This window comes from Vulpes vulpes, chromosome 4 (genome assembly GCF_048418805.1).
Source record: "Vulpes vulpes isolate BD-2025 chromosome 4, VulVul3, whole genome shotgun sequence".
NCBI classification, from domain to species: Eukaryota; Metazoa; Chordata; class Mammalia; order Carnivora; family Canidae; genus Vulpes; species Vulpes vulpes.
Window position 1 is genome coordinate 53,706,001 of NC_132783.1, and position 14,653 is coordinate 53,720,653.

At 39.1% G+C, this 14,653-nt stretch overlaps 1 protein-coding gene across 18 annotated transcripts in view; it reads right to left on the minus strand.

Moving 5' to 3' along the window:
- Positions 1-7,746: 7,746 nt before the first annotated feature.
- Positions 7,747-14,653, minus strand: part of HERC3 (HECT and RLD domain containing E3 ubiquitin protein ligase 3) — a 114,060-nt gene continuing 107,153 nt past the window's right edge. For 17 of the 18 annotated variants that reach the window (XM_025998096.2, XM_072754944.1, XM_072754933.1 and 14 more), the window contains 3 exons: positions 11,894-12,077; positions 11,560-11,662; positions 7,747-9,444 (listed from right to left, as the gene is read on the minus strand). In XM_025998096.2, the coding sequence (XP_025853881.1) occupies positions 9,236-9,444; positions 11,560-11,662; positions 11,894-12,077 (496 nt within the window). In that variant the 3' untranslated portion in view covers positions 7,747-9,235. Of the gene's footprint in view, positions 9,445-11,559; positions 11,663-11,893; positions 12,078-12,620; positions 12,806-14,653 lie in introns of those variants that run through there. The other variant, XM_025998099.2, reaches the window with a different exon arrangement.

The following is a 14,653-nucleotide window of genomic DNA, read 5'->3' on the forward strand; positions in this document are numbered from 1 at the left end:
AATGCTAGCAGTGGGATTATCACATATGACCTTTATTATATTGAAGTATATTCCTTCTATTCCCAATTTGTTGACAGTTATCATGAATGATGTTGTGACATGTCACCTTCTTTCCTGTATCTATTGAGATGATCATATTGTTTTTATCTTTCACTCTATTAATTTGATGTATCACATTTATTGGTGTGCATACATTGAACCATCCTTGCATTCCAGGGGTAATCCTGCTTGATTGTGGTGTATGATCATTTTAATGTGCTATTAAATTTGGTTTGCTAATATTTTGAGAATTTTTGCATCTACATTCACCATAGATATTGATCTGTAGCTTACTTATCTTGTAGTATCTTTATCTGGTTTTGGATATAGAATAATGCTAGCCTCAAAAAATGCATTTGGGATTGTTCCTCCCTCTTTCTTTTTTTGGAAGAATTTGAGGACTATTGGCATTAATTTTTCTTTAAGTATTTGGTAGAATTCACCAGTGAAACCTTATAGTCTTGGGCTTTTCTTATTGGGAGGTTTTTGACTACTGATTCAATCTCCTTCCTCGTTATTGGTCTGTTTTGATTTTCTATTTTTTCATGATTCATTCTTGATAGGTTGGATGTTTCAAAGAATTTATCAGTTTCTTCTATGTTATCCTGTTTGTTGTATAATTGTTCACAATAGTCTATGATCCTTTGTATTTTTGTGGTATCAGTTGTAATGTTTCCTCCGTCATTTACATAGTTGAGTCTTCTCTCTTTTCTTAGCCTAGCTAGAAGGTTTGTCAATTTTATCTTTCAAAAACCAGCTCTTAATTTCATTGATCTTTTCTATAGTTTTTCTGGTCTCTATTGCATTTATTTCTACTCTGATCTTTGTTATTTCTTTCTCTTCTGCTAATTTTGGGCTTAGCTTGTTTGGTTGTTTTTTTTCCTTGTTTCTTGAAGTGGTTGTTAAGTTGTTTGAGATCCTTCCTTTTTTTTTTTTTTTTTTTTTTTTTTAAAGATTTACTTAGGAGCACCTGGGTGGCTCAGTTGGTTAAGCATCTGCCTTGAGCTCAGTTGTTCCCCTTGCTTATGCTCTTTTGCTCTGTGTCAAAAAAATAAATAACATCTTTAAAAAAATTTAAGTTTTTTTAAAGGTGTTTTTTTTTAAAGATTTTATTTATTTATTCATGAGACACCAAGAGAGAGAGAGAGGCAGAGACACAAGCAGAGGGAGAAGCAGGCTCCATGCAGGCAGCCCGTCGTGGGACTCGATCCCGGGTCTTCAGAATCACACCCTGGGCTGAAGGCGGCACTAAACTGCTGAGCCACCAGGGCTGCCCAAAGGTGTTATTTATTTAAGAGAGAGAGAGAGAGAGCATGCACAGAGGGGAGAGACAGAGGGAGAAGGAGAAGCTGACTTCCTGCCAGTCAGGGAGCCCAATGCAGGGCTTAATCCCAGGACCCTGAGATCATGACCTGAGCTGAAGGCAGACACTTAACCGATTGAGCCACCCAGGTGCCCCAACATTTTATTTAGAGAGAAAGAGAGAGAGAGAGAGAGAGCATAGGGGAACGAGTAGATGGAGAAGAAAGAGAATCTCAAGCAGGCTCCACATGCCCAGCATGGAGCCCAATGCAACACTTGATCTCAGGACCCTGACATCATGACCTGAGCCAAAAATCAAGACTCAAACACTTAAGTGACTGAGCCACCAGATGCCCCTTCCTTTTTCTTAATGTAGATATTTATTGCTCTAAAGTTCTCTTAAAATCACTTTTACTGCATTCAATAGGTTTGGGTATGTTGTGTTCCCATTTGTTATTTGATTCAAGGTTTTTAAAATTTTCCCTCTTGATTTCTTCTTTAATCCATTGTTTGTTCAGGAGAATGTTGGTTAACTTCCACATGTTTTAATTTTCCAGCTTTCTACCTGTTACTAATTTCCAGTTTCAAACTATTGTAGTTAGAAAATATACTTGATATGATTTCAGTCTTTTTAAATTTCCTAAGACTTCTTTTGTGATCTATCATATGATCTATCTTGGAGAATGTTCCATATGCATTTGAGAAGAAATGTGTATTTGGTGGTTGGATAGAATATTCTGTATATATTGGCCCATTCAGTCTCAAGTATAATTCAATTCCAATTTTTCTTGATTTTTCTATCTGAATGATCTATCCATTGTTAAACCCGGAATATTAAAGTCCCCTACCATTATTTATACTGTTTTTTATTTCTCCTTTCAGATCTGTTCATATGTTCTCAATATATTTTAGGTGCTCTGATGTAAGATGCATATTAATTATGATTATTAGATTTTCTCGGTGAATTGACCTCTTTGCCATTGTAAAATGACCTTCTTTTGATTCTTGTTCATATTTTTGGCTTAAAATCTGTTTTATCTGCTATAACTACACCTGCTCTTTTGGTTTTCACTTGTGTTAATATCTTTTTCCATCCCTTCACTCTGAGCCTGTGTGTCCTTAAAGCTGAAGTGAGTCTCTTGTAAGCAGCAGGTAGTTGGGTCTTGTTTTTGTTGCTTGTGTGCTTGTTTTTTCATCCATCTAGCCACTATATGTCTGTCTATATATATGTATTCTTTTGAGAATTCAGCTCATTTACATTTAGAGTAATTATTGACAGATAGCCATTTATTAAATCTGGTAAAACAATACACTATAATTGTTTTTAAAAATGTATTGAAAATATTTTTTGCTGCATTTCACACACTTTTGATACCTCCTTCCCTTTGGCAAGCACCAGTTTTTTTCTCTGAATTTGATTTTGTTTTTGTTGTTTTTTTTTTTTTAAATTTCATATATAACTGAAGTCATATGGTATTTATCTTATTTCACTTAGCATAATACCCTCTAGAGAGCAAGGAGTGAGTGGGGAGAGGGGCAGAGGGAGGAGGGGGGAGATATCTAACCATCCTTGCATCCCTGGAATAAATCCCATTTGTTCCTGGTAAATGATCCTTTTAATATATTGTCAAATGTGGTTTGCTAAATTTTTAAATTTTTTGCATCTATGTTCATCAAGTAGGATTTTTGGTTTGTTTTGTGGCGTCTTTGTTAGTATCTAAGAGGCCAGCATTACCCTGTCCTCTTAGAATATGTTTGGAAGCTTTCTTTCCTCTCTTATTTTTGGACTAGTTTGAGAAGACTAGGTATTAGCTCTTCTCTAAATGGTAGAATTCACCTGGAGGCATTCTGGTACTGCACTTTCTGTTGTTTTTTGATTACTGATTCAATTTCATTACTAGTAGTTGATCTGTTTAGATTTTCTATTTCTTCCCAATACATTTTTGAAAGATTGTATGTTTCCAGGAATTCATCTGTTTCTTCTTGGTTGTCCAATTTTTGGTATATACTTTTTCATAGTAGTCTCATAATCCTTTGTATTTCTGTGGTGTTAATTGTAATTTCTCTGATTTTTTTCTCTTTTCTGCTTTTTTTCAAGTCTTTTTTTTTCTTGATGGGTCTGGCTAAAGGCTTATCAATTTTAGCTTTTCAAAGAACTAGCTCTTGGTTTCACTGATCTTTTTTCTTTGGTCCCTATTTATTTCTGCTTTGATCTTATTATTTTCTTCTTACTACTAACTTTGGGCTTTTTCTTTTTTTTTACTAGAAAGATTGAGATTTTCCTTGTTTATTGAGATTTGAGATGGGCCTGTATCACTGTACATTTCCCTCTTAGAACTGTTTTTACTGTGTCCCAAAGATTTTGGACTGTTGTGTTTTCATTTTCATTTGTTCCCATGTATTTTTTTTAACTTCCTCTTTCTCTGTTGACCCTTTGGTTGTTTAGCTTTCACATGTTTGTGGTTTTTCTCCTAGGTTTTTTTTTTTTTTCCTTGTAACTGATTTCTAGTTTTATACTGTTTTGGTCAAAAAAGATGTTTGATATGATTTCAGCATTCTTAAGGTTATTGAGACTTGTTTAGTACCCTAACATGTGATCTATCCTGGAGAATGTTCCATGTGCACTTGAAAAGAATGTGTATTCTGCTGTTTTGGGATGGAGTATTCTATATTTGTTAACTCCATCTAGTCTGATGTGTCATTCAAAGCCACTACTTCTTTATTGACTGTCTGGATGATGTTGATGTAAGATCAGGTGTTAAAGTCCCCTACCATTATTGTATTACTAACAATTTCCCCCCTTATGTCTGTTAATATTTGCTTTATGTATTTGGGGCTCCAATGTTGGATGCATAGATATTCATAACTGTTATATATTCTCTTGTTGGAATGATCCCTTTGTCCTTATGCAATGCCCCTCTTTAATTCTTGTTAGTCTTTGCTTTAAAGCTTTTTATCTGATATAAATATTGCTTGTCCCAGCTTTTCTTCAATTCCATTTGCCTGGATACCTTTTTCCATCTCTTTACTTTTAGTCTGTATGTATCATAAAGTATGAAGCAAGTCTTTTGTAGGAAGCATATAGATGGGTCTTTTTTTCTTTTTAATCCATTCAGTTACCCTATGTCTTTTGATTGGAGCATTTAGCTCAAGCTCATTTAATTATTGGTAAGTATATACCTATTGCCATTTTGTTCATTGTTTTATCATTATTTTTGTAGTTTTTCTCTGTTTCTTCCTTCTTGTTCTCTTGTAATTGATGACTTTAGTATTACGCTTGGATTCCTTTCTCATTATTTTTGTATTTATCTGTTGGAGTTTGCTGCTATGTCATTACCATGACATTCATATATAACAGCCTAAGTATATAGCAGTCTGTATTAAGCTGATGGTCACTTAAGTTTAAACACATTCTCAAAGAACTAGATTTTTACTCATGTCCATATTTTATGTACATGTCATATTTTACATTTTTTGTTTTGTTGAGTCCTTTTTAAATATCATTGATTTTACTTTTGTCTTGTAACCACACTAGTTTTACAAATAACTGATGTACTACCTTTACTGTATGTTTGCTTTTACTCATAATTCTTTTCCTTTTCAGTTTTCTTCTAATTAGGACCTTTTCTTTGTTACTCAAAGAATCCCTTGAATATTTCTAAGACTGGTTTAGTGGTGATGAACTCCTTTATTTGATGTATGTCTGAGAAACTCCTTATCCCTCCTTCATTTCTGAATGATCACCTAGCCAGGTAGAATATTCTTGGCTGTAGGTTTTTTCCTTCCAGCACTTTGAATAGATTATGCCACTTCCCTCTAGCTTGCAGTTTCAAATGAAAATCAGCTGATAGTCTTATGGGGTTTCCCTTGTACATAACTAGTTGTTTCCGTCTTGCTGCTTTTAAGAGTCTGTCTTTAATCTTCGACATTTTGATTCTTATGTGTCTTGGTGTGGCTCTCCTTGGGTTCATCTTGTTTGGGGTTCTCTGCATTTCCTGGACATAGGTGTCTATATCCTCCTGGAGATGAGAGAAGTTTTCAGCTATTACTCAAGTAAGTTTCCTGCCCCCCACCCCTTTCTGGACTTCTATAATGTGCAAGTTAGTACACTTCACACTAACATACAGACCCTTAGCCTATCCACTCTCCTTTTCTGGTTTTTGTGGTGTTTTTGTTTGTTTGTTTTTTTGTTTTTGTTTTTATGTTCAGCGTGCATGCTTTCCATTACCGTCTTTCAAATTGCTGATCCATTCTTTGGATCCTCCAATCTGATGATTCCCCTGAGTGTATTTTTCACTTCAGTTATTGTATTCTTCAACTATGATTGGTTCTCATATAATTTCCATCTCTTTGTTGAAAGGCCACTCATCCATTATTCTCTGAAGTCCAATGAGCATCTTTATGACCACTGCTTTGAGCAGAGTATCAGGTAGGTTGCTTAACTCCATTTTATTTTTTTCTGAGGGTTTGTCTTGTTCTTTAATTTTTTTAAAAAAGATTTTATTTATGTATTTATTCATGAGAGACAGAGGCAGAGGGAGAAGCAGGCTCCTTGCAGGGAGCCTGATACAGGACTCAAACCCAGGACCCTGGGATCACGACCTGAGCCAAAGGCAGACGCTCAACTGCTAAGCCACCCAGGCGCCCCCATCTCCTCATTTGGTTTGATTTTCTGTATTTCTATGAATTAGGCAGAACACCAGCTTCTCCAAGACCTGAAGGAATGGCCTTGTGTGTGGTCATCTCATGCCTAGCCAGTTAACTTTGGTTAGCTGGCTAGAGCTGTGGCAGGTGCAGGCTGGGTCCTAGGGCACTCAGCATTGGGACAGTCCTGGTGGGATGGCTAGAGCTGAAGTGGGCAGAATGGGGGTAGTGGTGTCTCAGGGCACTCTGCAGAGAGCGTACCCAAAGCCAAAGTGGGTGAAGACTTGTGCAAAGGGCTCCCAGTGTTCTCCACACTGGGAGTAACTATGTGTTACTGTGTGTTACTGTAACCAGAACTGAGGTGTGCCAGGATGGAATGTCTTGGGACACTCCTTCCCCGAGGTTCTGGCAAGATAATTTGAGCCAAAGCAAGTTTAGGCCTGGAGTGTTTTGGGATGCTTTGCACAGTGGTGAGACAGCTTTAGCTATCGTGGGTGATATTTAGGGGTGTCCCAGCATATGTTGTACTGGGGCACCTTGTGCAGTGTTCTTTAGGGGATGGTCCAGATCCTTCTTCCATCTGCACCATCAAGGTAAAGGGGGGATATAAACTGTGGCACTCCCTTGTCTCTCAGAAGACCCCAGAGTATACTCTCTGCAGCTCCCCCACTGTTTAGTAGAGCTCTAGGACTGGTTCCTTTATAGTCTAGTTGCTCTTAAAACAAGTTACGCTTTGTTTCTTTCTGTGCCACAGGTGGCCAGGGCTGGTATGGTCTAGGGGCCCAGGGCTCGCTGTGGGCAGTGGGGTGGCTAGGGCACCCAGACTCTGCCTTCTCTGTTGCTATCAAGGTGGAGGGGAAACACAAGCAGTGGCATTCACTAGCTTCTCCAACATCCCACTTTGGGACAGTTAGTTCCTTTATATTCTAGTTGCCCTTTTAAGCCATGACTTTTTTTCTGTCCCCCCAGAGCAGAAAATCTATTCACAGCTCCTTAGTAGACCTCCTCCCCACTGCAGCTGACAGTATGGGGATTGTGGTTACTGTTACTGTGTCTCCTGCCATTCTCTATGTGGTCCCTCTAACCCTCGTTGTGCAAGAGCTCTCAGTCGGCCCTCAGAGGTTTTTCAGGAGGAATTTCTCTATAGATAGGTTGAGACTTGGTGTGTCCATGGAGGGGGTGAGTCAAGGGTCCTCCTGTGCTACCATGTTGGATCTTCCTCCCATTCACTCTTCTACTTCCACTGCTGCCACTCACTGCTCTCAGAATGGAAAGGGCTAATTCCTCCAAATGTACCCCTCCCCTCTAGTTTTCTTAAATCAGACTCAAGTCCTATCACTGCCTCCTGCCTCTACTCCAAAGTTCTGAACATTTTGACAAATCCTGCTTGGCTACCAACTAAAGTTCCATTGCTCAGCCTGGTTCCTCAGCCCTAAAGCTACCTTCTTCCTCTCTCCCTAATTTACCATTATTCAATTTGCTCTGATGCTCTTTCCCTAAATATGTTCCCATTTCAAGCCTTTGCTAAGATCTTCCCCTCCAAGTAAAATCCCTTTTCATCCATCACAACCTTTAGAAATCCCAGCCATCCTTAAGGCTACCTGCTCCCCCTACCATGGGTCCTGCCCCTGCTCTCTTTCTCATTTGCCTACTGCTTGGTTTTACTGTCTTATGACTGGAACCAAATTTGACCTTATGTTACGTGAGTAGATAATTCTACTGAAAGCAAGCTACGCACTCTGCAAATACAATAAGAAATAGTTTTAAGTTAAAACACCAAATTTATTGCATAATATTGAACTATATGCACACACATAGAAAATAAACATTTCATTTAACTGTATATCTTTTTTAATCTTGTATTATAAAGACTGAAAAAACTACCAATTTAGCAATTGAAATAAGTTTTAAAAACAAAAAAAAAGCAGAAATCTACATCCTTCATTGAGATCTGATGCTGTATCACTGTTCATAAATACTTCATTTTATATAAATAAGTCTTTCCTCTAGTGACTAGGAATTTAAAATTAGGCTGCCATGGATTCTTTGATCATGTAGAATTTTCTTATCCCATGATGAAGAAGGTTGAGCATGTCGCTATTTTTGATACATATTTGCTCTAAACACAATCCCCCTGAAATCCCACTGTAAACAAACATTTCAAATGCAATAAACAAAGTCCCATAATAAAGAATGTCCTTAAGTGTTAGCAATTAGGGAAAAGGAAAAAAAAATAGAAATTTTGCAATTTAAATAGAAATTAAAAAAATAGACTGCATGCATCCACTAGGAGAGGAAGGGAGCATTAGTCAGGTAACAATGGGGTGAAGTGAATAAGAGAGAAAGGGAAGGAGAGGAAGGCAAGAGAAGGTGGCAGAGGGCATAAATTGATAGGGAACAAGAACAAGAAATTTATTATTTCTACTTTCCTTGGAGAAGATACTCTTAAAAAAATTAATGCAACTTGCTCCAAAAGCGAGATAACCGAAGGAGTTGGGGGGTCTATCACCTCACCTTATCGTCGAAGGGACTCGGCTGAACAACAAAACAAAATTCGGCTCAGCTGCAATGCTAAGCTGCTCTGCACATCTTTGAGTAGGTCCAGGAATAGGCAGAGCCAGGGGGAGATTGCTAGTCCCTTGATAACTTCTTTTTAAAGCAAGATATGTTCCTAAAGGCTTCCATAAATTCTCAAGAGTTCAGCCAAAATAATGGACCCAGATTCAGCTTGCTGGAATTGGGACTTTCTGAAGTAAGTAGTCCTTTCCTCCTAGTCCTTACAGCAGGGCTGCAACAAGCATGTCCAGGTCTGCAGAGAAAGGAGCCATTCTGCACGTGCAGGTGAGAAAGGACGCATCAGTCCAAATCATTCTTGCAGAGGAATGAGAAGGACGGGAAGCACTGTGAGGAAACAGCAGGGCCGAGAGAGACATTTGGGAAGTGAGAGGTTAAAAATCCACTGCCATTTTCTCCAGCAGAGTGCAACATATTCACAAGTGCAAGCGACACTACTAGGTAATTTGGTTTAAAGACAAAATTGCCAATTTGTCACCCCATCCGCAACCCCTGATTTTTCAAAAAGGTGGCTTTACTGCTCACAAGCCCAGAAACACATCGACCAGGTTCAGGATTCAAAAGTCCCAACCCACTTAGACAATAAAAAAATAGAACTCCCTCCCCGCTGTTTTCTGTGGTGGCCCCCATGTGGACGCTGAGGACGGGAGGGCAATCTGGGGCTGGCGGGGGAGCCTCAAGCCAAGCTAAACCCTTCATAGTTGTCAAGGGCCTGGGTCAGCCGTGCACTCAGGATCTCCTTGCTGCTGTATTTGGGGAGATCAAGAAGGTTGTAGCAAGTGTGGGCCACGGGCAAGTACTCCTCCCCGCTGGCTGTGGACTGAATGACGATCTGCAGGCTGGCCATCCCGTAGATGGGAATCCGATCACTGCCTGTCAGGAACACTGAAAAGAAAGGGAAATGGCATTACCAGCCCGGCAGCGAAGGAGCTGCTCTCCGCAGCCCTCCGCAGAAAGGAAAGGAAGGCATGACACCTTGTGGCTCGCCTGAGAAGTACACTGTTATGTGCCAATACGTACCACAAGAATATTAATTTATGCTCGTTCTTATAAAGCTGAAGAGACTGCCTTTACAATCCTGTTTTTTGGGTTTGTATGGATAAAATGTCTGTTTTTCATTGGCTCATTTCAAACCCTGATTATACATGGACACAAAGAATCCATCAAAAATGTAAGATGCCCAGAAATACCCTCAAATAAAAAAAAAAAATGGGCTCAGTCAAATGTACATCCTCATAAATGTTATGAGCCTTCAAAGGAATCAGAGATAGAGAAAAAGAAGAGCTGACCTCCGGGGGAAAGCAGGAAGGAGACCATCATCTGTGTCCTCAAGGTCTCCTCTTGCCAAAGGTCTAGTGAATGTACCCCTCCTGAATTAGTGAATATCATTTGGGATCTGTTCAATCCTTTCCCTATTTTTTATTTTAAACCAAAAGAGCTGACAATGATGTTATGTGAGACATTTCACTCTTGTCTTGTAACATGCTGTGACTTGGCAAAGAAAAGAGAGAGACCAATGCAGCTCTCTTTCCATGTTTTCTAGCACTATATAACCTCAGATTTAAACTGCTGAAAATTACTACAAACAAATTATTGGTGAAGGGGCACTTTCAAAAAACCTATTACCTGAGGCTACGGTATATAACCATTCTTGCCAAAATCTGTAGAGACTGAAAATTTCCACAAGTCTAATGATCTCTGAATGGAAAAATGTCTTTTACGGAAATCTCCATGACTACAAGCAGGCTCCTCTTGGTGGTTACAGCCCTTCGAGCTCCCTTTACAAACTTTCACCTGTCATCTGACTTATATGCCACTCATTTGCAAGAGCCAATGTAATTAGGTGGTGGAGAAGCAAGGCTTTTTTTTTTTAAGCATCCCTGTGTGGGCCCCCCTTTTCCACTTCCTCTCATCCTTACTCCATGGGAGCTGTAGAATCTGGGGTTAAATCTTGCATTAATATTAATATATGCTCACTCTTATAAAGCAAAAAGGATTGCCTTTCAAATCCCATTGTTTTATATAGATAAAAATCTTATACTAGTCACTGGCAAATTGCTGACCCTGATTATATATGGAACAAAGATTTCAACTATTTTGAAATGCCTGAATTTTATTCACATAAACCAGGCTTCATTTTCCTTTCCAAATGTATTACCCTTCTCAAATGCCACCAGCCAGTCACAAAGGACTATATATTGTATGATTCCATTTCTGTGAAATGTCCACAGAGCCAGAAAGATTGGTAAGCAGAGGGGGGCATGAGAGGTTGGGAGGAAATGGGGAAGGAGTGCTAGTAAGTTCAGGGTTTCCTCTTGAAGTGATGAGCATGTTCTAAAAATTACTGATAGTTTCACAACTCTGTGAATATACTAAAAACCAATGAATTATACACTTTAACTGGGTGATTTGTAGGCTTTGTGAATCGTATCTCAATGAAGCTATTCTAAATCACATCTCCCCAGTTACATCTGTGGCAGACACTGTAAAATTTTCAAAAGCCTAGAGAAATCGAGGGAAGTTAATCCAATTAGATATTATCAACGGATTACTTCATCACACTCACATATAAAATAACGAGTTTTTTTTTTAAGATTTTATCTATCCTTTCATGAGAGACACAGAGAGAGGGAGAGAGACGCAGAGACAGAAGGAGAAGCAGGCTCCTCGCAGGGAGCCCGATGTGGGACTCGATCCCAGGACCCTGGGATCACGCCCTGGGCCCAAGGTAAATACTCACTACTGAGCAACCCAGGTGTCCCTTAAATAACGCATATTTTTAAAGCAATTGAAAATCAGTGAGATGTTTTTCTTTCTTCTTTCACGCAACACATCCTGTTAGGTAACAAACATGGAAGAACCTATGTTTGCCTGAGATCTCGCTAAGATGTGTAAATATACTTCCCTTACTCTTTTTCACTTAATAGGGTGGGCCTTAACCTAGGGGTATATCATCCTATTTACCACATGCGACACCATTCTAACATGACTGATACTTACAGAGAAACTTCTTCTTCTTTTCCAATGGAAATTCATGAAATGTCTCCCAAAATAGTTTCACAGTGGGATGTGTGGCTGAGTAGTCACCCTTGTAGATGGCAGTCTGCCCACAAAAAAACAAAAAGAAGAACACTTACCTTAAAGAAGAATCATATTACAGAGGATATACATTTATGTACCATCTGCAGCTGAGAGTAAGAAATAAGCTCTGAGATAAGGAGGCCTCCACTTCTGACTCAACCACAGAACACCAGGGAAGAGTGCAGACTCTGGGAAATCCCAGCCTGACTACCACAGCTTCCTTGGAGGGAAAGACAGGGCCCTTCACACTGACCTCTTCTAGTTCCTGCCAGTTGTAGTTGCTGTTTCCCACCATCATAGCCCGCAGTTCTGAAGGCTGGAAGAGCTCAAGCACCTTGCCACCGCACACCTTCAGGAAGCCACTGGAGAAGGCCGTGTACCACTCATGAACTGAGATTTGGAAGACGTAATTCACGTAAGCGTCCACAAACTCCTGCCTGCCAGAAAACCAAAGAATGAGAATACATTTAGCCTGAAGTCTTGCAGAGTTTCTGAGGTTGAGAGAGATGAAAAATGGGATTACATCAAATTCTCATGCCAGGAGGCATCCCGTAGATCGCCACCCAGCCCAAGGGTTCCACTGAGTTGGGTGACTTGGGGGCAGAAGAGAACAGGTTGGATGCAGAGGAGGCCAGAAAGGGAGAACCATACCACTGACTATTTTACCTGAGGAGCTCCAGTTCTCATCTTGCTAACTCTACTTAGACTTCAGTTTAGAAAAAAAATACAACCTTTTTCTGCTTAAAAGAAAAAGTCTAATATAACAAGTGTAGGCTTCTTCCCTTCTCTTCAGAAATGAGTAAAGTTAAATAATCTCCTATTGGTATCCTCGCCTATTCTAAAAGGTAAAAGGTAGAATACTTATCCTTCATAATTCCTTTCTGGAAGGGACTGCCTCATACAATGGGTTCCATCTCACTAATAATCAGTTAAATGCAAATTAAGACAGTAACTTCCTGCAAGTCTGACTCACAGCAAGCTGGCCTCCTGGGCTGCTTCTTGTAGATGAGGGGTTGGCTTCTTGGGCAGGTTTCTGCAGGTTGCAGGGCAGAGTTCTATTTTTATACACTGTCTGGCCATTGTTCACATGCATTCAGCCTCTCACTGGTGGGAATGTCAACTATGAACTGAGACGTAAACATCTGGGAGAGTAAGTTGCCGATATCTAGAAAAGTTGAAAATGTAAATACCCTTTGACTGAGCTACTCCAGTACAGGGTTGGTGGGGGGGTGAACGTGTGGCCCAGGGAGACTCTCACATGAGTGCACAAGGTAAGTACACAGATGTTCACTGCAGCGTTTTCTTGTAATATAGAGAATTGGAAGACACAAAACTAAATATCTATTAACAGGAGAAGGACCAAAAAAAGATGGTATGGTCATATGACCAAAAGCATAAAGCACAGCACTTGAATGGAATTAACTAGGCCCGATTTATCAAAATGAACAGATTCTCAAGAACAACGTTTGAGTGAAACCCAAGTTTTTGAATGTTAAGTACAATATGACAGCATTTACATAAGTTGCATAAAAAATAGTTTTTTAACATTTTTCTTTCCCTGGTATCAGTCCCATCTTGGATCAATTTAACCACATCATATGCAACCAAACCAACTATTGACTGCTCAGTTGGTGGGATATCATTCAGTGTTTTCAAATATTTATAACAACACTATCTATAGGAGTCAGTGGCTCTGCTACTTACATTTTGTGACCCTTGGGTAAGTTATTTAATCTCTCTTTGCCTCGATCCCTTCAACTGTAAAATGGGAAAAAATAAGAGTATACAACTCATAGGACTGTTAGAAAAATTAAATGAGTTAATACATGTAATGGTCTTAGAACCAAGGCTGCTTGGTAAATACTAGCAATTGTTACATGGTTTGTGGCTATAAGATTTTATTTTGAATGTGAAATTGTATATTTGGTGTATGTAAAAACTGTGGGGTAATTTTTAAAAATAAAAGCATTAATTAATTGGTCTTCATACACATTATAAAAGTATAAAAACATGAAAGAACAGGCATCAAATTCATCAGGATTTTATCTGTGTGAGAAAGAGTGGAAGAGAGGGAGGGAAGGAAGGAAGGGGATGCATAGGAATTTTGGTCACCGTTTTCTTTCATTACAAAATCTAAAGCAAATACTGTTTACTTTGGTTCATAGATACAAAGATGTCTGTCATTTTAGTCTTTGTACTTTTCTGTATTTTAAATTTTTCTAAAAATTAAAATTTGACATTATGAAGACACATCCTTTCTACTTATCCTTCACTGTAATGGACTACTTCATAAAACTACCCTTGAACATCTTAGGTTTCCTCCAAGCAAACACTTCCCCCATGCTCACCATCTACACCCATAACTAACCAACAGGTGGTGTCATATAGCAGGTAAGTGAAGCAGACAAGGATTCATTCCAGGCTCTGCCATGTGCTGTATGCTGCCTACTAAGCTTCTCTTTTCTCATCTTTGAAATAGGCTAAATTTTCAGTTTTTAAAATAAAAGCCACTAATATAAAAGATTATTGTACATCTTAACCACAGATGCTAAAAGTTTCTTACACTGCATCCAATGCACTACTTACCTAAAACCCATTAGATAAAACTAAGAGGATTTTTCTGGCACAACTGCCTAAGAGAAGCACCATCAACATATTTTATTACAGACTGTGATGGTTAATTCTATGTGTCGACTTGGCGAGGCTATGGTAGCCAGTTATTTAGTCAAATATCAGGAAAGACGGTGCTGTGAAGGTATTTTTTACATAGGATTAACATTTAAAGCAGTAGACTTTGAGTAAAGCAGATTAGTCTTCAAAACGTGGGTGGCCCTCATCCAATCAGCTGAAGGCTTTAAAAGACTGAGGATCCTCCACATCCTCCAAAAAGAAAGGAATTTGACCTCCAGACTGTCTTCTCACTCAAGACTGTGACATCCACTCCTGCCAGAATTTTCAGCATGCCGGCCTGCCCTGAATATTTCCAACTTGCCAGCCTCACAATCATGTGAGC